We start from the raw sequence: 24042 nt of genomic DNA on the forward strand, positions 1-24042 counted from the left end.
ATGTTTACACATCAGAGTAGAAAATCCCTTAATTTCAGTGTCTCTCATAAAGTTGATTATCATTGCATTCTTTTGCTTGACGTGTAAGCAATATGCTATTACATTCTCTAAGCCTATGGCAGGCTTTTAATTCACTTAACCATAATCCTAACCCAGGGGGTAGGATTCTGAGAATATAAATAGGCTCAAAGAGTAGTTCCAGTGGAACTTTACTAATTATTAAGGCATCTCTTAACCTCTTGAGGTTGGCCTGATGGAGAGAAATCATGTTCCTCCTTAATGCCACTATGAGAGAGAGAATGCTAGGCTGGAAGAGCCATAGGTTAGAACTAGTGGCACTAATTATGGTCACGTCTATCTGCAAGGAAGCAGGCAGGGGCAGGCCTAATGGGCAATCTGAATACTTATGCTCTACATTTGGTCCTCTTAAAATAAATGAGAAGAATGTAAAAGTTTCAGGGTTTTCTATGTTTTAATTTCCCAGAATAAGTTTGGTTATAGAGGAAGACTGTAGGTTAGTGATTATCTAGAAGGTAGAATGAATGTATTTTGTTCATGTGATTTCTATTTAGTTTTTATTTCATCTTGAACATGTGAAAAATTAGTGGCTTTTTTAACTTTCAAGGTTGACTACTGAGACTGAAGAGTTTTAGGACAGGTAAATGTCAACAGTCTCTTGTGTTGCTGACACACTTGAACCAGTGCCAATACAACATTTTGTCTTAATTCTGAACTATGCATGTGAATAAACCTGCTATTAAGCAAAAGTACATTCTGATAATTGGATTTTTCTACACTAAATACACTGCTCTGCTAGGCTCTTTCTTTGTTGTCCTTCTGGCCATTTTATAGCTCTAAGCATGGGCTATTTTCTCCCAGTAAACTCAGAAGTTCTAGCAAGTTCTCAAAGGGCAAATTGCATTATTTCTGCTGGAAGCAAACAAAGCAAAAACTAAGTTCTAGAAAACACTGCTTCTGAGAAATTCTCGAATATCATCAAGAAGAATAAGTGGTTAACTTAAAGGAAAAACAGAGCTATGGCAATATAACATTAAAGTACAATACTGCGGTAAGGGTTGAAAACACATCTAAGGTTTCACCCTTGGTGTACAGCTTTTTAAAAGCAAAAAGGTCGTGTGTATCAATCTGCAGTATACTAAAATTGTGTTCAAAGTTTATTTCAAGTCACATAAAATATACAAACTAAGACAATAGAATGAACTGATTTTGTTCTGAGAGAAGGTGATGGGAATCCTCCACCTGGCACCAATTTGAGTCATTCAAGGGTTAGGATGCAGAAGTCATCTATTTGCAACATTTCAACAAAGTTATGGAATTAATTTCCAGATTTGTTGCCAGGTATTTTTGAAAACCTGTAAGAAAAAGTTGGGAGAAAGCCATTAGAAATGGAGAAAAAGTTCTCTTCCCCAAACATCAGGAAAAAAAATTTTAAAGTAAGGAAGGGAGGGAGGCTATGCAAAAAGGCAAATCACCAGGGACAGATTCCTAAGGTGTCTACCTCCAGGATCCCCAAAGTAATCACCCGACAGCAGGGTTTCTCAACCTCAGCAATATTGACATTTGGAGACAGGTAAGTCTTTGTTATGGGGTGGGGGGAGATCCTGTGGTTATAGGATGTTCAGAAGCATCTCTGGTCTCTACCTACTGAATGCCAGTAGTACACTATCCCCTAAAGTTCTGACAACCAAGAATGTCTCCAGACATTTCCAAATTTCCTATATGGAGCAAAACTGCCTCTGGATGAGAACCACTGATCACACACAAATAATATGTCTAAAAAATAGTGAAAACTGAGTAAGGTCTGTACTCAACAGAAATGTACCAATGTCAATTTCTTAGTTTTGTATTACAAACCAAAAAGGCACTGCACAACAGCTTCTCAAGATGTTATCCTTGGGGGAAGTTTAAGGATGGGTACACGAGGCTCTTTGTACTATTCTTCCAACCTTCTGTGAATTTATATTAATTATTTCAAAATAGAAACAAACAAAAACCCTTGCCCTGTGGTTTGTGTGCATGGCTTGGGAATAGCTTATGAGCAAGAATACATAATGAAAGAACTTTCAGAAATATTTCTACCTCTATTATCCAAAAAGAGTAATTTCTCCATGTTGTGGGGCATGCCTTCTCTGACATAAATAAATTAGAAAAAGTAAAAGAGAGGAATAGTTTTTAATCTATTACTCTAAATATAATAGCCTATTCTTTTACTAAAAAAATGCCTCAGGCGGCGCCTGGGTGGCTCGGTCGGTTGAGCGTCCGACTTCAGCTCAGGTCATGATCTCACGGTCCGTGGGTTCGAGCCCCGCATCGGGCTCTGTGCTGACAGCTCAGAGTCTGGAGCCTGCTTCCGATTCTGTGTCTCCCTCTCTCTCTGCCCCTCCCCCGTTCATGCTCTGTCTCTCTCTGTTTCAAAAATAAATAAAAAAACGTTAAAAAAAAAAAATTAAAAAAAAAATGCCTCAGGTATCTGGACTAAAAAGTTAAAGTCTAGCTAGCCATCCATCTAGGACAGCTTCTCATTACACTTTAGTCATTTAAAGTCTAAATACAGGGGCGCCTGGGTGGCTCAGTTGGTTAAAGCGTCCGACTTCGGCTCAGGTCATGATCTCATGGTTTGTGAGTTCGAGCCCCACGTCAGGCTCTGTGCTGACAGCTCAGGGCCTGGAGACTGCTTCAGATTCTGTGTCTCCCTCTCTCTCTCCGCCTTTCCCCTGCTCACACTCTATCTCTCAAAACTAAATATTAAAAAAAAATTTAAAGCCTAAATACAGATATGACGCATGTTTCTGGTTTGGATGTTTTAATGACATTACAAATATGGATTAAAACACAACATATTTAGTAAAGACTGCTAAATGGTGTAAATGAGTTCGCTATTATATTATAATATTTTTTAACATTTATTTATTTTTGAGAGACAGAGCATGAGCGGGGGAGGGGCAGAGAGAGAGAGAAGGAGACACAGAATCTGAAGCAGGCTGTAGGCTCTGAGCAACCTGTCAGCACACAGCCTGACGCGGGGCTCGAACCCACAAACTGTGAAATCATGACCTGAGCCCAAGTCAGATGCTCAACCGACTGACCCACCCAGGCGCCCCTCACTGTTATATTATAATATGTGGATGGGAATTATAATACAGATGGGGTAGAAAGTAGAAATTCACGATGTGATATTCCAGCCAATATTGGGACAATGTGAATTTTAAACTGTTTTTAGAAAACAATTATTTATAAAATACAAGGTGTTGGGGAAAAAGGGTTTTAAAAGTAACTCAAATACATAGAATCAGGTTAGGTCACGTGATTATGATCCCTTTTACATGACTGATAAGCAAGAAAAATAAAGGGCAGAGGTGTACCGCAGCCTCTAAAATGTAAAGGGACTGATGGTGATGGTGCTCTATCAGTTTAACCTCAACACAGTCAATATTAAATAAATACTGGAAACTAAAATATTTATACATCTTATTGAAATGCTTTGCATTTTCTCCATTTTGATGGAGAATATGTGGAATAAAATAACACAACTGATTCTGGAAGGATACCCACCAAACTATATTTAGAGGTTGCTCGGGGAATGAGATTGAGGAAGCAGAGCTTCCTACCCTGACCTTTCTACATTTCTGTGTTTGATTAACTTTGTAAAAGTGATCACATGTTACTTCTGCCATTAGGAAAGAAAGGTTAAAAAAAAGCTTACAACCAACTCAACAACTGAACAAATACCGTGCTGCCTTCTGCTATCTTCATAGGAACTGATCTAATCTAATGAAGGGTAAAGAGTGTAGCCAAGAGGACTGCAGTCCTCGGACAGTCTTGAGATCAGGAGAGTGTTGTTGGTTAAGGTTGAAAGCATCTAATACCCCAAATGCACAAGGAGCTTGTCCAACTTAGGTTAAGTTGGCTTACCTTTCAAGGTGCTCCAGTGGATTTCTGTATTTGTTCCTTTAAGATCAGGATACTCTGCCTCTGCTCAGGAGGCAGCATGGCGATCTGGTCGGCAGTCAGTTGAAGAACCTGCATGATCAAAGCAGCCTGTGAAGAGGAAAAAAAAAAAAAGGGAGTGAGTTTTCATGATGGCAGCCATAAAAACAACACCAGCTTCTGTCTAAAAAGGAAGGATATTTCACGCCTAGAATACTGTACACAAAAAACACCCAAACCAAGTTAAAAACCCAGCTGGTGAGAAAAGGCACAATGAAAAGCTCAAGTACAATAATACCTAAGATCAGAAGACTCGAATCAGACACCTGCATGAACCCAAAGTTCTTGCAGACTAACACGTTATCTGTGAGCCTTGGGAAGTCTTTAGTTTTTTATCCCATTTTGAAAGTCTCTCTTTTTTACAAGTTTTAGTCTTTCCATCAGACATGAGCTCCCCACAATGGTCAAATATAGAAACAGAAAGACATACTCATGGGGGATTTGCTATTGTTTTTAGGGATAAAATACAAAGAGGTGGGGAAAAAAGAGACTTGGATTTTCAGGTCAAGCTGGCCTACAAAAAAAAAAAAAAAAACAAAAACAGTTATGGCAGATGAGTCTGATATGTAAGATAAGCTGCCATTTGAGTCTGAAATGTAAGATAAGCCACCATTTATATACATCCACTAAAGAATTTTAAGATCAGGCCCATAGGGGCACCTGGGTGGCTCAGTCAGATGGGCGTCTGACTTTGGCTCAGGTCATGATCCTGCAGTTTGTGGGTTTGAGCCCTGTGTGGGGCTCTGTGCTGACAGCTCAGCCTAAAGCATGCTTCGGATTCTGCGTCTTCCGCTCTCTTTGTCCCTCCCTGCTCATGCTCTCTCTCAGGAATAAAACAAAACATTAAAAAAGAAAAGATATTTAAGACCAGGCTGATAAATTTTCAGATAGCAAGATCATAAAAAAAGTTATAGGAGTAAACCATTGCTTCCAAAGGAACTCCAGAGACCCAGGACATTCACATAGTAATTGAAAAGCAGAATCCTGGGGCACCTGGGTGGCTTAGTCAGTTGAGCGTCCAACTTCGGCTCAGGTAATGATCTCACAGTTTGTGGGTTCGAGCCCCGTGTCAGGCTCTGTGCTGACAGCTTGTCAGGCTCTGTGCTGACAGCTCAGAGCCTGGAGCCTGCTTTGGATTCTGTGTCTCCCTCTCTCTCTGTCCCTCCCCTGCTTGTTCTCTCTTGCTCTCCCCCTCTCTCTCTCCCAAAAATAAATAAAAATTGAAAAAGAAAAAAGAAAAGCAGAATCCAAGAGAAGTGTGCCGCTGGAGGCAGTGTTGCTTACCTTCTCATGGTCCTGTGGGGTGACCTGGTTCTGGCCAGGACTAAAGCCCCCAGGCTGACCTCCACCCTGAATGTTTGCTCCTTGCATGCCTGCTCCCTGCATAACTGGGACCTATATGCATAAAGAGAGATGAGGAGAGATGTTTCAGAACTTCTCATATAGGTATTCAGGATCCAATAATAATGTGAAAAACATGATCTGATTATGGATATGAGTAAAAAAACAAAAAAAGCAAATTAATGATTCTGAAGATCATTTCCTACTGTTAGCAATGGCAGAAGGCAGGGTTTAGCCAGAGATCAACTAGCAACTTAGACACATTTGCTTACAACAGCTCAGCATCATCAACAAATATAACACTGAACAATCAGATACCATCAAATCAAGCAAAATCCAGCTGCGTAAGCACAGAGAAAACTGAGAGCATCCTAGAAACTAGTGCTCAGTGGAAACAGAAATGAAAGCCAGCAGATTCTAGAAATAATGTACGCTGGTTCACTGGGGAAGCTACATTCACAGGGATACCGCCTACCTCTAGTTCAATCAGACATAGGCAGTTTGTTCCAAAGGGCCCTATCCCACAAGTAAGGCAGAGACGATCATAATGGCAGAGGCAGAAAGGAGATGGGAAGGCCTCTGGGGAAAAGACTGTTATTAGCCCAACATTTGCTTTTTATAACTTCCCAGAGAGAATATGCAGCAGATACTTTCTGCTAAATTACAGACCAAGAAATATCACTGACGCAAGTTAAAAGAACAAAATGCAGTTATATCACTTATTTAAGATCTTCGGTGACTTCAATCTTTGGGAAGACTACCATACCCCAAGGAAAAGGCCTCAGAGCACCTAGAATCACTGTTTAAGTTCCCTCTGCTATTATGTTCACACTCAGGCATTCACCCAGAGTTGAGGTACTCTTATTAAACACAAATTGTTAACTTGTTACCTGCTTCTCCAGAAAATTAGAAGCATCAAAACTCAAAAAGAAATGTGATAAACCGTTAGGAGCAGATACCAGGACAGCAATGTGAAGAGCCAGGTGACAAACTGACAGTGGAGGAGACCAGAAACCAAACAGGAGGTAACTGTGTTTTCTGTTACAGCATATAAAGTAATGGGTACATGTAATGATGACCTTGAGTAATCAAAAAATGGTGAAAATTGTTTTTCCTATCTTGTTTAAGAAGGGAAGGAAGCATAATACACTTCATTATCACTTTCTGTTCTTCTTGAAAAACATTTTTTTTAATGCTTATTTATTTTTCGAGAGAGATTGACAGAGTGTGAGCAGGGGAGGGGCAGACAGAGAGGGGCAGAGAATCTGAAGCAGGCTTGAGGCTCGAGGCTCCAAGCCATCAGCACAGAGCCCGACATGGGGCTCGAACCCACGAACCGTGAGATCATGACCTGAGCCGAAGTCAGACGCTCAACCAACTGAGCCACCCAGGCGCCCCTATCACTTTCTGTTATCAATACTGAATCCAGAGACCGGTCTGAACTTTAATGTTGTGCTACAGATCTGAAATATCTGTGAGGATAACATTTTTTACATTTTAGTCAATACTAATTTGAAGTATTATAACATGACCTAACCATTCAATAATGGCCAGTTCAAGTTTCCAGGAGTGCCTGTTCGAGGCAGATAAGTCACAATATAGGTGACTACACAACCAGGTTTGCCTAAGATAGTCCTAGTTTATGCTTTTGCCCTAGGCACAAGGACAGTGAAAGAAAGGAAAAATATATACATTTTTTTTTAACAATGCATATTTTCTAACAGTCTTCTTTGTTAGAAAGATATAACAAAAATTGAACAAAAGCAATTATCTGTAGGAGGTGGGGGTCACAAGGGAGATGGATACAGTGGACAAAGCAAGGTTCTCACTGTATATCTTTTATTTATGAATGAACATACTACTTTAAACAATTTAAAAAAAGGTTTGAAGATAAAATTTGTTTGTTTTCCCCTCAGATCTAATAGGCTTTATACAATCTACTAATTAAAATTATATAAACCTAACACTACAGAGTAATGAGTTCAAGCGCTAGCAGAGATGAAAGAGCAAGACTTTCTCCAGAAACAGTCTTCCAACCATTATTTTCAATGAAAATATTGACAGAATATATAAGCACATCATGTAATTGTTGTCAGTTTTCCCAGCTAGGATGCAAGCTCCAAGGGGGCAGGAACTTTGTTTTGTTCACACTGCTATATCCCCAGTACCTAAAGCTGTCTCTGCTACACAGGAGGTGCTCAATAAATATTTGTTGAATGACTGAATAAATGCATAAAAACCATTTTTGTTATGAGGCTACTGACCATAGAGGGCAGAATAAACAACAAGGCCCACACACACACATTTTTTAAAAAGCATAACTTGAAAGAAAAAAATAGAGAACGGTTTTATTTCACACATACCAGAAAACGACATATTCGTATTTCCTATTAAAGAGGGGGAGGCAGACATACAGACATGTATGTCTACACACATACATAACATGCAGATAACAGGACAGAGTGGTACAGTGGAAAAAAATAGTGGGTTCTATTCCTTACTCTGTTACTTTTTAGTTGTGTGAATTTGGACAAGTAACCTGAATTCTTGGATCTCAATTTCCAAATCTATAAAACAAGAGAAATGGATGGCTGACATGTTCAATTCCAGCTGACTCTCTCCCCCTACCTCTTTCTCTTTCTCTCTCTCTCTCTCTCTCTCTCTCTCTCTCTCACACACACACACACACACACACACACACACACACGAGAGCAAGACACATAAACATATGGAAGAGGGAAGAGAGCCAGAAGTACATAGAGGAAGGAGGAAGACAAATGGAGAAAGGAAGACAGAGGGGCTAGAGGGAGATGAAGGTGCTAGCACCTAAAAACTCAGGGAAGCTACATGTATACCACCATCTCCCCACAACCAACTGTGTTGAGAAGGGAGGAGATGACAACACATAGACAATCATAGATCACCACATACACAGAGCTGGAAAGAGCCAAACAAGAAGAGATAAGAATTCAGTTCCACAGGTTTTAAGGTAAGCATTAGTAAATTGCCTCTGATACTCCACTGTTCACTTAGGCTGTTTGATGAAAGTAAATTAAAATAGGTTTCTGCAAAACTAAGATTACCTGAATTGATTACCTATAGCTGTTCATATGCTCTAATGCAGTTCTTATGGTTGTACATTAGAATCATTTGGAGGAGATTTTTCAAATTATCCATGCCTAGATTCTAGTGAGACACACTCTGTCTCCTAAATTTGCAGGGACTCTGGTCTGAATGGAAGAGCTCCTTAAATTGTGGGACAAGGTTGCCACAATCCTGGTGCCTAGCAAATAACCACCTTAAGGGACACAGAAACTAAAAGAAGGGAGATTCTAATCTTCCCGTTTTAACAAACTGAGAAACAGCCTAAATCAGAAAGCAGTAACAGGCTTAATTATCAATTCCTGAATAGATTAAGATTTCACATAGAAGTAAGAAGTGAGTGTTGCACATACCTGTCTGGATCCCTGGGGGCCAACTGCCCCCATGTTAATTGGACTGGGACCTTGGATTCCACTAGGTATAGGACCTCTAGGACCAGGGACTGGGCCCCTTGTATCCATACTTCTGGCTTCTATCCCTCTGACTTCCATTGCACGGGCCTCCATCGCACGGGCCTCCATCGCACGGGCCTCCATCGCTCGGGCTTCCATAGCACGGGCCTCCAATCCTCTGGCATCTAATCCTCTAGCTTCCATGGCTCGTGCCTCCATTCCTCGTGCATCTATGCCTCGGGGATCTCTTCCGCCTATAAAGAAAGTTGTAAGAAAAACTGTGTAGCTACTTATCCTTACTGCAAAAAAACCCAACAATCAAAGAAGAAATCTATTCCTCTAGTCACATCTCCCCCACAACTATATCTGACCCTTGAACAGTGTGAGGACTGAAGCACTCCCCTAAAACTTAACTACTAATAGCCTACTGTTGACTGGAAGCCTTACCAAAAACATAAACTGTTGATTGACACATATTTTGTATATTATGTGTATTATGTTCTGCATTCTTGCAATAAAGTAAGCTAGAGAAAAGAAAATGTTATTAATTAAATCTTAAGGAAACTAGCACTGTACTATATTTACCAAAAAAAAAAAAAAAATCATGTATAAGTGGACCTGTGCAGTTCAAACGTGTTGTTCAAGTGCACATGATACTACGTTCTCCTTCCCAATTTTGCAGATTTGCAGATTAACCTTAAAAATGTTTTTCAACCCCACTGCCCTACCTTCTTTATACCAGCTTAGGGCCTAAGATAGCTGGGTTTATTATCAGCCCGCAACTACCAGTCAGCCTTGTGATGTGGTCTCCCCCTTACCTCTGCCATCCAACGGTGGACCCCTCTGATCTAGCATGGGTCCTCTTGGCTCCGCCATTAGAGGTCTGGGCTCAGCTAATGGCCCTCCCCTCATTTCATGTGGGGGTGGGCCACGGCTGTCATGACCAGGGACATGGTGCATGGGTGGACCCTGATGAGGTGGTCCCAGATAACCTCTAGAGATGGAGGAAAATGTTATATTTTAAAACAGAACAAAACAACAACCAAAACTATTAACCAGAAGATCAGTAAGTAAAAAATCAAAGAACTGATGCAAACATCAGTCTACGAATTCTAAGAGAATTAACACCAAACAGGTCAAAAAAAGCGCTAGTGAGATGTAAATCCACGCATTCTAGAATTTCACATTTGGTCAGGGTGCTCATAATTGAGGAGGTAAGATATCCACTGTACAGAATGAGTATGTAGTACAGTGCTTAAAAACATGGGTTACTGTATGGGTTCAAATCCAGGCTTTATCACACATTAGTTGTGTGATCTTGGGCACATTTACTTAACCTCTCTATAGCTTCGTTTCTTCCTCTGTAAAATATGACTGGTATATTAGTATCAATCTCACAGGGTGGTTGTGTAGACTTAATGAGATGATCTAAGTAAAGTACTCACAGCAGAATCAGAGGCATAATCCCCATTAGCATCAATCATCGTTCTTATTATCATTACTGCTATTATTAATACCGTTACTACCATTATGCAAAAGAAGTTTTTCCTGTTCAGATACATATGCCAGAATTTCTAATTTGTAAAGATGCAGTAGCCATGGTTCATTCAAAATGACATACTCAACTATATGGTTCTGTCCAAGGAGAAGTGCTTAGTCTTGCACAGTGGCTATGAATACTTATCTATCTTCTGAGGTAGACAAATAGGTACCACTGGTACAGAAAGACTATGTTCTCAAACCAAGGGAAAATTCTGATTCCTCGTCTTTTCCTTCTTTTTAAAAATGTTTTTAATGTTTATTTATTTTTGAGAGAGAGAGAGCTCAAGTGTGGGAGGGGCCTAGAGAGAGGGAGACACAGAATCCAAAGCAGGCTCCAGGCTCTGAGCTGTCAGCACAGAGCCAGATGAGGGGCTCGAACTCATGAGCCACGAAATCATTACCTGAGCCGAAGTCAGACACTTAACCGACTGAGCCACCCAGATGCCCCATCCAATCTTTTCCTTCTGTTAGTGCTTACCTAGGCTCTACCTCTCCAGTTACAGAAAGTAAAGTGCCTCCACGTGGATCATTTGGAGCATCTCCTAGTAGACCTCGAGGAGTTGGGACGTTGGCAGGCAAGGGACCACGCTGCATAGCTGCTCTGGGGTCCTGCATTGGCACTGACAGGAAAGCAAACAGGGAGTTACTGTTGTGAAGGACACATAAGGAAAACAAGAAATGACTCTATATAACCACTGACAACATAATTCAGACACCTGAGAGTGGGTGAAACCTCACCACAGCAGACTCCTCTTGCAGCTCAAGAACAGAAGCAGGGTGTAGGCAGAATCTGTGCCATGTCAGAGGTATGGATGGAATTATATAAAGAGCAAAGTGGGAAGCAACCTGCCAAGGACTAGCACTGCAACCTGAAGAAATTTATGCTCCTGGTTCTCCTTATAATCAATCTTAGTTCAAGGACCAGAGTCACAAAAGAGAGGTAGGGTCTTGGCATTATGTGAACACTGCCATGGCTCTGCAAGAACCTGCTGTCTCCTTACAGACTGCTATTCCATCCAAGCCTCCTGACACCAGTAGGGAGGGAGTACAGCCTCGGACAGATGCCCATATCATCCATGTTCTCTGCCCTGTGTGAAGAGGTCAATCTTAGGCTTGTGGCCCCAACAGGAAAAAAATTTAAAAACAAAAACCCAAAACACTACCCTTTTGGGTTCCGAACGTGAGGATGACTGCCAAGCAGCCCTTGTCCTCTCAACGTCCCACCCTGAACACCACAAACAAAAGGAAACCCGCAGATACAATGGGTACCTTGAACTCGCTCAATTGATGCAGGCCCGGCGGGTCCCACGGGCGAGTGCTGTAGGGTTCCTAGGTGAGCAGTAAGTTCAAAAGGAGAAAGAGCAGACACTTGAAACAGTTTGTGCATGTGCACACACACAGAGAAACATACACATACAGACACTGGAGATTTATACACGTAAGTTACAAAGCCAAGGAGCCTGCCCCAGGCTACAAAATGTTCCTGAACTATATTAGCTTCTTTGGGATCTGAAATTGTTCCGCTGTGATAAGATTGCCTCCTAAGTTGAAACCTGTCAGCCAATGATTTTACTCAGCCACTTTCGATTTTCGCCTCTGCTACAAGTCCACCTAAATCTCCTTACATCACTACAAAAAAAAAAAAGGAAACAAAATAAAAAAAAGGATGGTTCTGAACTTCTAGTTAGGCAAAGAACATAAACATACATTCATAAGCAAAACATGAAAGAAACTGTACTGAACCTAGAAGGCAAGATTTAGTCTGAAGAGGCCCATAACACAAGTTGGACAGTACTATTTTTGCCATATTTTTAAGCACAAAAATTTCCATGGGAAATGCAGTGAGTGAGCTTTAGACAAAGAAAGACAATATCGCCCCTCAAGAAACACTCTGCCACTTCAAGTCTCTAGTAATAATGAAACATGACAACAGCAAACAAAGACTAATGAGATGACAAGGGTGCTAATACTACACAAAGGTGGCGGAAGGCAAGAAGTATCTTTTTAAACATGTCGCTGTCTCCTTTTACCATTACAAATGCGTATAAGAAGCATGGATTCCAGGAAAAGAAAAACTGGGTACAAACGGAAAGATTCTTGCTTCCTCTGCTAAGTACTGAAGACAAACTATAAAAGAAAACTCATCTCACTTTATCTCTTCAAGAAGACACACCTATCTACCTTCAAAATCCAAGTCATTTCCCTTTGCTAACTTTTGACCAGAAAGGTGAAGACAACTATAGCAGGAAAGATGTCTTGTGGAAGTATGCATTAAACACCTAAAGCGTGACTGATTGATTGATGGCTTGGGAAGAAGAATATGACTGCAACCCCAATTTCTCCCTAATGCAAAAATATTCTGGGATACACATACGATCTGCTGATAGTGGCCGAGAGGGAGGGGCACAAAGCACGAAAGCACAGGCTGCTTTAGGTAAGACATTTGGTCAAGAGCTTGGTCCCACTGTCAACTATCTGACAAGATTATTAGTTCTGTCACTTCAACAACCAACCCTAGTGGACAAACTATAGACAAGAAGTAAAGTACTTAGGCCTCTATGTTAATATTTTGCTTTTAAAAAATGAGTTTTTCTTATAGGCCATATGCTAGGAAGTAACTTAAACTTCTCTGTGCCGTCCAAAGCAGTTCTTTCTCATCAAATGACAAAATGAGTAAGAACAAAAAGCACTGAAGGCACTCTTGAGATAGAGTACAGATTTTTTTCAGAGACTTCAGAGTCTTGCTCTGCCACTTACTGGCTGGAAGAGATGAGTGGCCCGAGTCCTGTCCACATTACTCAGATAGCAGTATTTACTTACTTACTACCTACCAAATAGGTAACTTTAAAACTCTGAGCCTCCACCTGTTTACCTGAAAACTGAGGTGCTGCCACCTAACTCACACAGTTGTCTATGAAAATTAAGGTGCCTTGCCCACAGTATGCACTCAGTTTTATCATTCATTCCTTCTGTTTTCTCACTGTCTCCTCCTAATGTTTTCAACCAAACTACATTTTCTTTTTCTTCAAACTCCAGTAACAGAGGGAAATAACGTGGAGATTTTGGAGTGGCTCTGCTGTGGTGTCTAGTGTTACTGCCACAGTACAACATGCTCTTCTTATCAAGTAAGCTTTAGACCTCTGACCTCCTCCCAGTTTTCTCTGCAGTTTAAATTTAGGCTTCTTCATGCCCAGTCACGTGTTACATACTTATTACTAAAATTCCTTACTCAGTCAACAGATAGCCACAGAGTGACAGAGAATATGTCAGTAGAATCATTAGACTATTAGGAAAAAGTGATAAATAGAAACAAAGGATCCATTTGATTTATCATCAATTCTTATACAGCTGGGCTCTGAGTCACTAGATGGAAAATCTAGACTGGTGCTGTATATTCTGCAATGATGGAAATATTCTATATCTGCACTATCCAGTATAGTATCCACTAGCAACATGTGGCCACTGAGTACTTGGAATGTGGCTAGTGTGAATGAGGAACTGGATTTTAAGTTTTACCTAATTTCAATTTAATTTTAATTAACTTAACATTCAAATAGCCACATATCATTAGTGGCTGCCATAGTAAGATAGTGCAGATGTAGAATATTTCCAAGTCCAATCCACATTAATCAGATATTAATATTTATTTACCTTGTCCCCGCTCAATGGATACTGGTCCACTTCCTGGCATTCCAACCTGGGCTTGCATTCCTCCTAGAAGATAAAGGGAAGCAAAGAAAAACACAAATTATGACAGTGGAGAAAAAATTAGGACGGTGGCTGAGTTAACAAATGTTCTCTTTTGGCCTCAGAGGCAGAAAACTACTCAGGAACATCATAACTATCCTGAAACAATACAGGTATACAGAAGATAGAGTTTATTAGTAAACTCTAGGCTTCAGTGACAGAAGACCGAGTTAAATGACAATACTTAATCTCACTGGTTACCAAAACCTTGGCAGAAGTTGTTACATAGGAGAAAAACGGCACTTATCCACATAACTCCTCTCATAGGAGGCAATACTGTTCCCAGGGTATTTTGTAAATGTGTGGGTTTTAGTTGTGAAAAGATTTAGAGGGCATGGCTGGCATTTAATGAAAAGCCAACAGGGATACTAGATGCCCTGCAATGTCTGAGATAGTCCTCCAGAATCCAGAATCATCTTGTCTTGCAAAACTCTCAAATGCCTTGGTGAACATTAACATAAATGAAAACCTGCTTATGGTCATCTGAATTAGAACCTAAGTCTGTTGTATTTGTAAACAAAAAGTTCTTTTCCCTACTTATGTATGTACACAGATGTACTGAATTTTCCAGAAATACAATTACTGAGTTAATTATGGGTACTGCATTTTTTGTTTTGTTAAGAATTTTACCTAGAGTTTTCACCACTTGAGAAAAATCACATCACTAACATCAATAGTCTCTTTGGTATTTGTGTTGCCAAAACAACATACCTGTATTTGTCTACATTTGTAGCTTTTACTTCATGGTATAGGTGCAAGCATCTGACTGCTATCTTTTGGTTTCTTGTGTAGTCATGCCTGAACACTTGTGTATTAAAAATATTTTTTATTATAGGTTAATTTCTTTTTGCTTCTCCTTTATATTGTAGTTAGGACATTATTTTCTTGGAAATCATGTTAAGTAGGTTATAAGTGTGCATTTCATTTCAGGATAGTAAAAAGTCACTGCAAAGTATCTGTTATGAAAAGAGGCCACAGGGTCTAACAGGATTGAGAACCACTTAGTTCTACCCTAACCAGTTGGGATATGAGGATTGCTACACAAAGAATAATTATGCATCACAAGTCCTTATCTTGCCCTTTCCATATAGCAGTAATTCTTTTTTCCTTAAAGCAACAATATATTCTGTGAGCGGGGAGAAGACAAGCTTTACTGTTTGCAGTTCATTAATACTTAACTAAAATATCAAAAATACATAATATTCTCTTACTCCATTTAACATGCCAGGAACCAAAGAGCCATTAATTAAGAACCTGAACCTGGGATAGCCCTATCTCTACTGGAACAAAGTAACTGTGATTTTGAACAAGTGATTTAAATTTTTTTTTTTTACGCTTTTTTTTATTTATTTTTGAGACAGAGAGAGACAGAGCATGAATGGGGGAGGGGCAGAGAGAGAGGGAGACACAGATTCGGAAGCAGGCTCCAGGCTCTGAGCCATCAGCCCAGAGCCCGATGCGGGGCTCGAACTCATGGACCGTGAGATCGTGACCTGAGCTGAAGTCGGCCGCTTAACCGACTGAGCCACCCAGGCGCCCCTTGAACAAGTGATTTAATACAATTAGCATATGCCCAGGCCTCCTCACCTGCAAAGTGAATGAGTTGGTCTAAACCAGTGGTTCTCAGAATGTGGTCCCCAGACCAGAAGTGTCAGTATCACCAAGGAATTATTAGAACTGCAAATTCCAGGGTCCTAACTCAGACTTGCTGAATTAGAATGTCTCAGTGTGGGAAGCAGCATCTAAGTTTTAATAAGCTAATTAGGTAATTCTAATGTACATTAAAGTTTGAGAACAGGTCTAAATGATTTCAAAGGTCTTTTCTAATCACAACATTCTAGGATTTATTCAGACCACTCAGTAAAACAATACAAAGATTTAGGATCTAAGAAAAGCAGTGGCAGAAGGACTTCTGGGCCTAATTTTTCATATTATACACTATCACATGATGACACTTTTATTTGTATGGGCTAGCTTCCCAGAAGTGGAATTGGTGGGTCAAAGTGTACATGAATTTTAAATGTGAGACTAGTTTCTTAAAAGGCTGAAAAACTTCACATTTCCGCTACCAATTAATTTATGATACCACTTTCCCCACCAATAGTGTCGTCTATCTTTGAAATCTTGTTATTTAATTTCCAATCCTATGACTATAAATGGATTTGTTTTTGTTGCCATTTGGATTTGCTCTTCTTTGAAGTGCCTACTCATTTTCTTTGCCTACTTTTCTACTAGGTTGTTCCCTCTTCTCAACAATTGTCAAAGAGCTTTGTAGAGGGTATTTTAAAAGTCCTAGTGATGTTTTAAAAACTTCAGGAATATAAGTGCTACAAACTCACAAAACATACCATCGAAAATATTATTTTCCTAATTTTTTAAAACCAGCACTTAGAGCTCTTTTACTCTTTAATAACACAGACATTTAAAGATACTCATTTTAAGTACTGCCTTCACTATTTCCCACACTTTTTTGTATAAAGTACACTATTTTTGTTGTCTTTTGGATAATTTATAAATTTCCTTTTTATGTTCTCTTTAATTCAAGGATACCTAATGTATGTTCCTTAATTTCCCAAGTAAAGGTTATTTTTCAGTCACCTTTTAGTTATTTCTAATTTTATTGGCTTATTTTTTAAAAAAATTAATGTTTATTAATTTTTGAGCAAGTGAGCAAGCAAGAGAAAGAGACAGAGTGCCAGTGGAGAAGGAGGAGAGAGAGAGGGAGACACAGAATCTGAAGCAGGCTCCAGGCTCTGAGCTGTCAGCACAGAGCCCGACGTGGGGCCCGAACTCGTGAACTGTGAGATCATGACCCGAGCTGAAGTCGGACACTTAACTAACTAAGCCACCCAGGCGCCCCTAATTTTATTGGCTTATAATAAGAGAATGTGGCCTGTAAAATCTCTACTTTTTAAACTTTTAATTTTATGGCCAACTACATAGTCACTTTTTTTTTTTTTTTTACTGTTCCATGGTCATTTGGGGGGAAAAGTATATTCTTTAGTCAAATCTCAATAATAAATTGCGCTTATTGGTTCTGCTACTTTATTCCTCAATGTCTTCACTTATTTTTGGTCCATTAGTACAAAGGTACTCAAAGTGTGGTCCACAGACAATGCTGATCCACACACTATATTAACAATTCATGATAATGTCAAATGCAGAAATGGAGGTCACAGAAACTTTTACAGCAACTTGACACTGTTGTGACATCCAAGTGCACTTGTCTCCCTGCACAGGGTATAGTCCACTTTGGGTGTTTTTCAACTTACATTATGAGCTGCATATATCATGGGTTGCATACTTGTCATGTGTAGTAGGACCACATCACAATTTGTAATATTTTTAAGTTAGGTACCCATAACTCAAAAATGTATAAAATACAGAATTCATTTTTTTCACTGAAAGATATTTTAACTGCATAGATAAATGGAAATCATGAGTTTGCTGAAATTTCTTTTAAAATCCCTTCCTCTATTCCTTGTCAACTTAGCTCTGTAGACCAGGTTCTCTACAATACAGAACAATTTAGATTCAATTATCCTCTAGTAGTAATGCTGTAGTCAATCTAACCCAGATTAGATAAATTAACAAGAAGCAATTTCGTTGCATAAAAAACTTTAATATTGATACACGTCATGTGTTCATACAGGAGTTTCATATAGGGAATCACTATTTCACTCATAACTTTTTTAGTTATGAGTGTTGAATGAGAAAAAACTACAAGCATAATAGCAACACTCTTAATTTCTATATACACACTTTCAATGAAAAGATACAGCTTCAAAATGTTTTTTCTTTTTGTAGTTTTGTCTGATTACATTTAATAAAGTGCAATTTTATACTTGTTAAATATAATAATAAGTACAATTATTTTGTGTCTTTTTATGTGCCATTTAACCCAAATCTCTGGCTTTCAGTGGGAAAATTGAGTCCCTTCACATTTAGTAGAATTAACCTCTATACAAGATTTTATTCCTTCCTCCTTACTCTATGTTTATTATTACTTACTTTACAATGTTGTTCCCGTACCTTCTATTTGTTGGCTTGGTCTAGTTCCCATTCATTCCATTTGGAAGTTTGGAAGTTTTACTGGATTTTCCCATTTTGTAGTCCTTTTCCTTGTTCTCTTAATCAGACATAGAAGATCTATATATAAGATATCAACTATTTCCTACACCTAGGATATATTTCCTAGCTGCATATTAATTTTGTATCAAGATCTCTTTACCATGTAATAATGTGGCTACAACATACCAATTGCTACAACAAAACTTTAGCAAAATACCAAAATGGTGAAGACTCTAAATGAAACATACCTCCAGGAGCTAAGGAACCAGGGCCAGGTCCTGTTACAGTTGCTGGTATTTGCCCTGGTGCTGGAACTCCAGCCTGCATAGAAGCTTGCATCAGAGGAGGTGCACCGTTGACATGCATTCCACCCTGATCAAAAGAAAAAACAGAGTATGTACATGCCTCTGGACACACACATGATGAGCCTGGTTATACAGAACACAATTAAGATGGACCACACTCTAAAAGCAGAGACTGGGGTGTCTGGGTGGCTCAGTCAGTTAAGCTTCTAACTCTTGATTTCAACTTAGGTCATGATCTCATGATTCGTGAGCTCAAGCTCCATCTCAGGCTCCATGCTGACAGTGCAGAGCCTGCTTGGGATAGTCTCTCTCTCTCCCCCTCCCCCACTCACATGCATACACTCTCTCTCCAAAAAAATAAATAAACTTTATTAAAAATATAAAAGTAGAGACTGACAAGTCTGATATGTGTTGTGAGGCCACATGTAGCACCCATGGTTGACTTCAAGTTGTTTATCTCCCCCAATGTGATAGGTAAAAAATGATAGATTATTGCAATTTCTGTTCACATTTGTCTTATTTTGAGGTTGAACATTTTTGTTACGAAAAAGTCCAGATATATAAATTATATACAAAATAAAATAAACGTACAGTTTAGGAAATAAATAATATATATGTTTGAAATCTGCTGTATGGTCTTTCCCAACTGCATATTGTATCCTTTTTTTTAAGCTTATTTATTTATCTTGAGAGAGTGTGAGCGGGGGGGGGGGGGGAGAGAGAGAGAGAGAGAGAGAGAGAGAGAGAGAGAGAGAATCTCAAGCACAGTGAGCATGGAGAGAGATAATCCCAATCCACACTGAGCATGGAGCCCACTGCATGACTCAATCCCATGACCTCATATGAGATCATTACCTGAGCCAAAATCAAGAGTCGGAGGCTTAACTGACTGAGCCACCCAGGTGCCTCCCTATATCCCCTTCTTAAGACAACCACTTAAGAATTTTTACAGATGTTTTGAAATCATATATAAATCATTACAAACTAAACATACATACTAAACACATTTCAGCATATTTTTGGGATATATGCAAACACATATATCCCATATTTTGAGAAGGCTTCTACATCCACTTATTTTCACTTTTAGAATGTTTGGGTTATCTGTGTTGATAGCATTGTATCCTAGTTCATCTTACCTGCTTATATGGAATTATGTTTTTGAAAGTCATTCATGGGGACACAGTGGATAAATATACATTTTTCCCATTCTCCCCCTGATGTACATTTAGGATGTTTCAATTTTTCACTATTATATTGTGACAATAAACATTCTCGAACATGATTAAGTAATCAGCCTATTGTCCATCATGAGTGTGGCAAATACTTTCCCCAATTTGTCATTTGTCTTTGGTGTTTATTTATTTTCAAAATTTTTTAATGTTTATTTATTCTTGAGAGAGAGAGAGAGAGAGAGAGAGAGAGTGAGCAGGGGAGGGGCAGAGAGAGGGAGACCCAGAATTCGAAGCAGGCTCCAGGTCCTGAGCTGTCAGTACAGAGCCTGACACGGGGCTCAAATTCACAAACCATGAGATCATGACTTGAGCAGAATTCAGATGCTTAGTCTACTGAGCCACCCAGGCGTCCCTATTTCTTTTTCTTTATACAGAAAATTTTCAGCTTTCCAATGTATTTATTTCTTATGGCTTCAAAGTTTTGTGTCATGGTTGGAAAGCAAGCATTACACTTTCATTGGTAAGGAGATAATAAGAGTGCCAACCTGATACAATTGCTATAAGTACTAAATGAGACCTATGTAGAATAACAAACTGTTAACCACAGTACCATGCATGCACGTAAACAAAAGATTAGCTTCTATAAAAGGGCACACAGAAAGGACCTTTTTGTTTTACAAACTTGGCACTGAATCTATATTCATTCAGAGGCCACATACCCTGCAAACTGAAAATTGCTATCATGTCTGGAAATTGAAATTATCATCTTCAACTCCTGACTATTCTTCTTTCAATATATCTTCCTAAAATGAAAATGGCATTCTAAAACAGGTAAAAGTAATATTAAGAGGTAAAGCCCTACCAAAGACTGGGCCTGAGGGGCCTGAGGATTCTGCTGGCTCATTGACACAGAGGATCCTGAGCCAGGGCCGGCACTGTGGACTGGCTGAGGGTTGCCTGCAATCAGTGTTGGGATATTTGTCTGACGATGCAGAATTTTCTAAAAAACGAAAAGACAAATCTATGAGCTGTTTAACAAAGCAATCAAGTAGTTCCGACCCCACTCAAAGTTTATTGTGGCATTTCCATAAAAAACAAGCAGCACTCACCAGGGCAATCTCTGGATCCACAATTCTCATCACTACCTGTGCTTGTAGCAAAGCATAAGCCAGTTGAGGGTTCTGAAGCAACATGTTCCGTGCTTCCTGAGGACTATTCTGGACACAGAGCTGAGAAGATAAACAGATTCATCATTAGGTTCAATACTTATTACTTAGAAATTAATAGTAATTTAGAGCCATTCTCATCTGAGAAATGTAATATTCAAGAAGCTTTTTAAGCTATCATTGGTTTTTGCATAGCACACAAAATTTTGGTCATGACAGGCAAGAGAAGAAAGAGGCATTTCAAATACCATAATACCACCATTTAGGAAAAAAGTCACATTTGAGTATCTGCATCTGATATCTATGGGCCACAAAAAGCCAGACTGTATAGTTGTGTTCGTGTACAAAAATGGAAAGCTCCTTGCACAAAATGTAAAATATGCTATGGATATATGGCATATCAAAGGTGCAAGAAATGGTGATTAACAGGCACACCTTATATTTGAGCTCAGGAAGTCATTTCCATTAACTTTATCAATTAACTCCTTGAAAATTTGCTGTGATTTGATTTGTTCTTAACCTAATGCCTCCTCCCACCTTCATTTGTTTCATCAGCTCAAACATCTGCTCTGGTGGAAGACTGGCAACTGCTTTGCTAATGGACTCAGGGGCATCCTCAGGACTGATGGTCTCTCCATAAGGTGACTCAATGACAGGGGCACCAGTGCCAAGGCCTGATCAGGAAGAAAGTACAAAAAGTTAAGGAGGCAAAATTAAGAGCTAAATCATTTCAAGTATCTACTTTCCAGGGCTACTTCCCTTCCAGGACCCGTTGATAACTGTAAATTCTCTGGAACCGAGAAATAAGTGATTTGCAAGTCTCATATTTCTGTAGAGGAAAGTGACAGAGTGTATTTTCTGCTCTTAGAGGAAAGCTGGGACTAAGATCACGTAGGTGGACAATGTTAACCTAAATTAGGGATGGGGCATATCAATTTCTTTTGACAACTCATTTCAGAAGCAAAACAATAGATAAAGATGCTAATTTTCAGAAGCAAAATAATAAAGATACCAATTTCAAAATGTAATTCCTCATCTGTTACTTCATGAAAAAAGCCGAGAGAATGCCTTAGTAATCCCACTAATTACAGATCTGACAAACAGTTACAGCAGTGGCAAACTAATGACCCAGTTTTTAGTGCAACTAATGGCTTAGTGAGCCCGAATTCATCTTTAAGTAGAAATCAACTCCTTGGCAACTAGAGGGAGTTCTAAAGTCAACTGTACTTTGTTTCTCAAAGAAATACACTTACTTAATGCAGGCGCCTTAAGTGGGTCAAGTAAAAAAGCTACATGGCTAACCATTTCACTAGATGCTAAAACATGTCATAAATGGAAAATCTTCAATACATCTTTACTAACTCATGTTGCATACAAATAAGGTTTATACTCACTCTTCAGCTCTTCTTTGTTCTTTTCACTGGCAGCATTGTCCACACGAAGTGCTCTTCCACTGAATTCACGCCCATTCAGGTTTCGCATGGCACTAAGTGCCGTCTCCTGGTCTTGGTATTCACAGAAGCCATAACCCTTTGGCTTTCCTGTCTCCCTATCATATACCAACCTGGAAGAGCAGAACCAAGTATCAGACACAAATGTTACACACATATAGGTTTCCTGCTAACGTTGCCATGTTCTAATTTGGTCCACTGTAAGACAAGTAACTTTATCACTCTGACCGCCCCACTGAAATATTTTTTTTAATGCTTATTTTTGAGAGAGTGTGCGGGACAGGGGCAGAGAGAGAGGGAGACAGAGGATCCAAGGCGGACTCTGTGCTGACAGCAGACAGCCTGATGTGGGGCTTGAACTGAAACCGTGAAATCATGACCTGAGCCGAAGTCACACTTAAATGACTGAGCCACCCAGATGCCCCTCACTGAAATATTTTTTAAATGAAAAAAAAGTATCTTTTAGTAAAAATAAATGTGGATTGTATGGTATATGAATCATACCTGAATAAAGCTGTTACAAAAAAACAGAAGAATGTGAAAAGTCACCAGTAAAAACCTTGCCATTATTGCTAATGGCCAAATTTGTGATTTTAAAGACCCTAAGTAGTCAAAGGGGATCTCACCTGAAACTAACAACGGGTCCAACCTCAGAAAAGATGTCCTTTAACTGCTCTTCAGTAGCCTCATATGGAATATTCCCCACTACGAAGAAAATAGACAACATATGAAAACTTTTGAGTTTGTAATCCATTTCTCTGGTGAGAAAGTAAACCAGTATCTAGTTATATCATTGAAAATATAACTACTTCAAAATTGTGTTCCTACAATCCCAGTTCCATGGTACTTCAGATAAGATTTCAATTTTGTCTGCTGACTTTAATTACAAAACAAATAAACCACTAAAGGTACATATAAAAGGTATAGGCACTCCTTAGTAGCAGTTCGTAGACTTATCTGACAAGTGTTATGATTTTCCTTAACTTTGGTGAAAAACTCTGGCATTGGTATTTACCTGAAAATCTGCGAATCTTATCAATAAGAGCTAAAAATACCAATGTATTTGGTATTTTAAAAATTCATTCACAATTCACCCTAAGAAGCCAGGTGGCCGCTATCGGTATCTAACTAGATAATGTTACGGTAAAAAGCAGAGGAAAGTCCTTATGGACGGCGGCAAGTGAACACAAGGATCTATACACTCAGCATATAATCTGAATTCTGAGAAAGGGGGTGAGAAGTAGTACGGGACAGTTGCCATGCGCCCTCAATTGCAGGCAATGATTGAAGCTCGTGAAAGGACAAACGCATAGAAGCTGAACGCTAGTTTAACTTTCTCAGCTACATCTTAGAAAGGCTGTGAGACCTCAGGGGAAAGGGGCATCACTTTGCCCGCGAGTCCACCAGGTTGGCCGCCCCACAGGATAGGCAGGTAGAGCTGCAAGCCCAACCCATAACCAGCTCCTGTGGCAATTCATGAGGTGCACGGGGAATTCCTCGTAGCCCCTGTCTCTTTCTGCCCCTCCCTGATGCTTGGCTCCACGAATTCCTCTCACCGAACACCGAACGCAGAGAACGATCCACCGCAGGGTCTCTCACAGTCAAACCCGCCATCGCTCTCTTCCGGCCGCTTCCGGTGCGCCAGAGCACACTTCCGTACGGCGCGTGAGATCTGCGCTAAACACGCGTCTGTAAGGCCCGTAAGCCGGAAGCAACTGGCCTGGGCGTACGCATGGCCCCTC

The 24042-nt window shown here is 39.7% G+C and overlaps 1 protein-coding gene and 1 non-coding gene across 4 annotated transcripts; both read right to left on the bottom strand.

Moving 5' to 3' along the window:
- Nucleotides 1-1152: 1152 nt before the first annotated feature.
- CSTF2 (cleavage stimulation factor subunit 2) lies at nucleotides 1153-23976 on the bottom strand. 3 transcript variants are annotated; one of them, XM_081792650.1, is made up of 16 exons: nucleotides 23857-23976; nucleotides 22927-23005; nucleotides 22244-22413; nucleotides 21387-21523; nucleotides 20793-20912; nucleotides 20546-20683; nucleotides 18452-18575; nucleotides 14037-14099; nucleotides 11655-11714; nucleotides 11387-11473; nucleotides 10864-11005; nucleotides 9662-9837; nucleotides 8805-9097; nucleotides 5293-5403; nucleotides 3934-4059; nucleotides 1153-1373 (listed from the first exon to the last, which is right to left on the bottom strand). In XM_081792650.1, exons 1-15 carry the CDS (start codon nucleotides 23912-23914, stop codon nucleotides 3937-3939), a joined length of 1881 nt encoding a protein of 626 aa, XP_081648776.1. In that variant the 5' UTR covers nucleotides 23915-23976; the 3' UTR covers nucleotides 1153-1373; nucleotides 3934-3936. The 3 variants fall into 3 exon arrangements, with proteins under 3 accessions (XP_081648776.1, XP_081648777.1, XP_081648778.1); XM_081792651.1 differs by lacking the exon at nucleotides 11387-11473; XM_081792652.1 differs by lacking the exons at nucleotides 11387-11473; nucleotides 11655-11714.
- On the bottom strand, nucleotides 6658-6742 carry TRNAR-UCG (transfer RNA arginine (anticodon UCG)). The gene has a single exon. It is a non-coding gene; the product is annotated as a tRNA-Arg (tRNA).
- Nucleotides 23977-24042: the final 66 nt, after the last annotated feature.

The sequence above is a fragment of the Panthera onca genome, chromosome X (genome assembly GCF_046562875.1).
Source record: "Panthera onca isolate mPanOnc1 chromosome X, mPanOnc1 haplotype 2, whole genome shotgun sequence".
NCBI classification, from domain to species: domain Eukaryota; kingdom Metazoa; phylum Chordata; class Mammalia; order Carnivora; family Felidae; genus Panthera; species Panthera onca.

Excerpts from the sequence above, each read along its gene's own strand:
- CSTF2 (XM_081792650.1), bottom strand. The coding sequence starts at position 23,914 with ATGGCGGGTTTGACTGTGAGAGACCCTGCGGTGGATCGTTCTCTGCGT. Across the intron at positions 20,684-20,792 it reads TGGATCCAGAGATTGCCCTG|AAAATTCTGCATCGTCAGAC; the intron begins GTGAGTGCTGCT and ends TTCGTTTTTTAG. Across the intron at positions 5,404-8,804 it reads GCCCCCAGGGATCCAGACAG|GTCCCAGTTATGCAGGGAGC; the intron begins GTATGTGCAACA and ends TTATGCATATAG.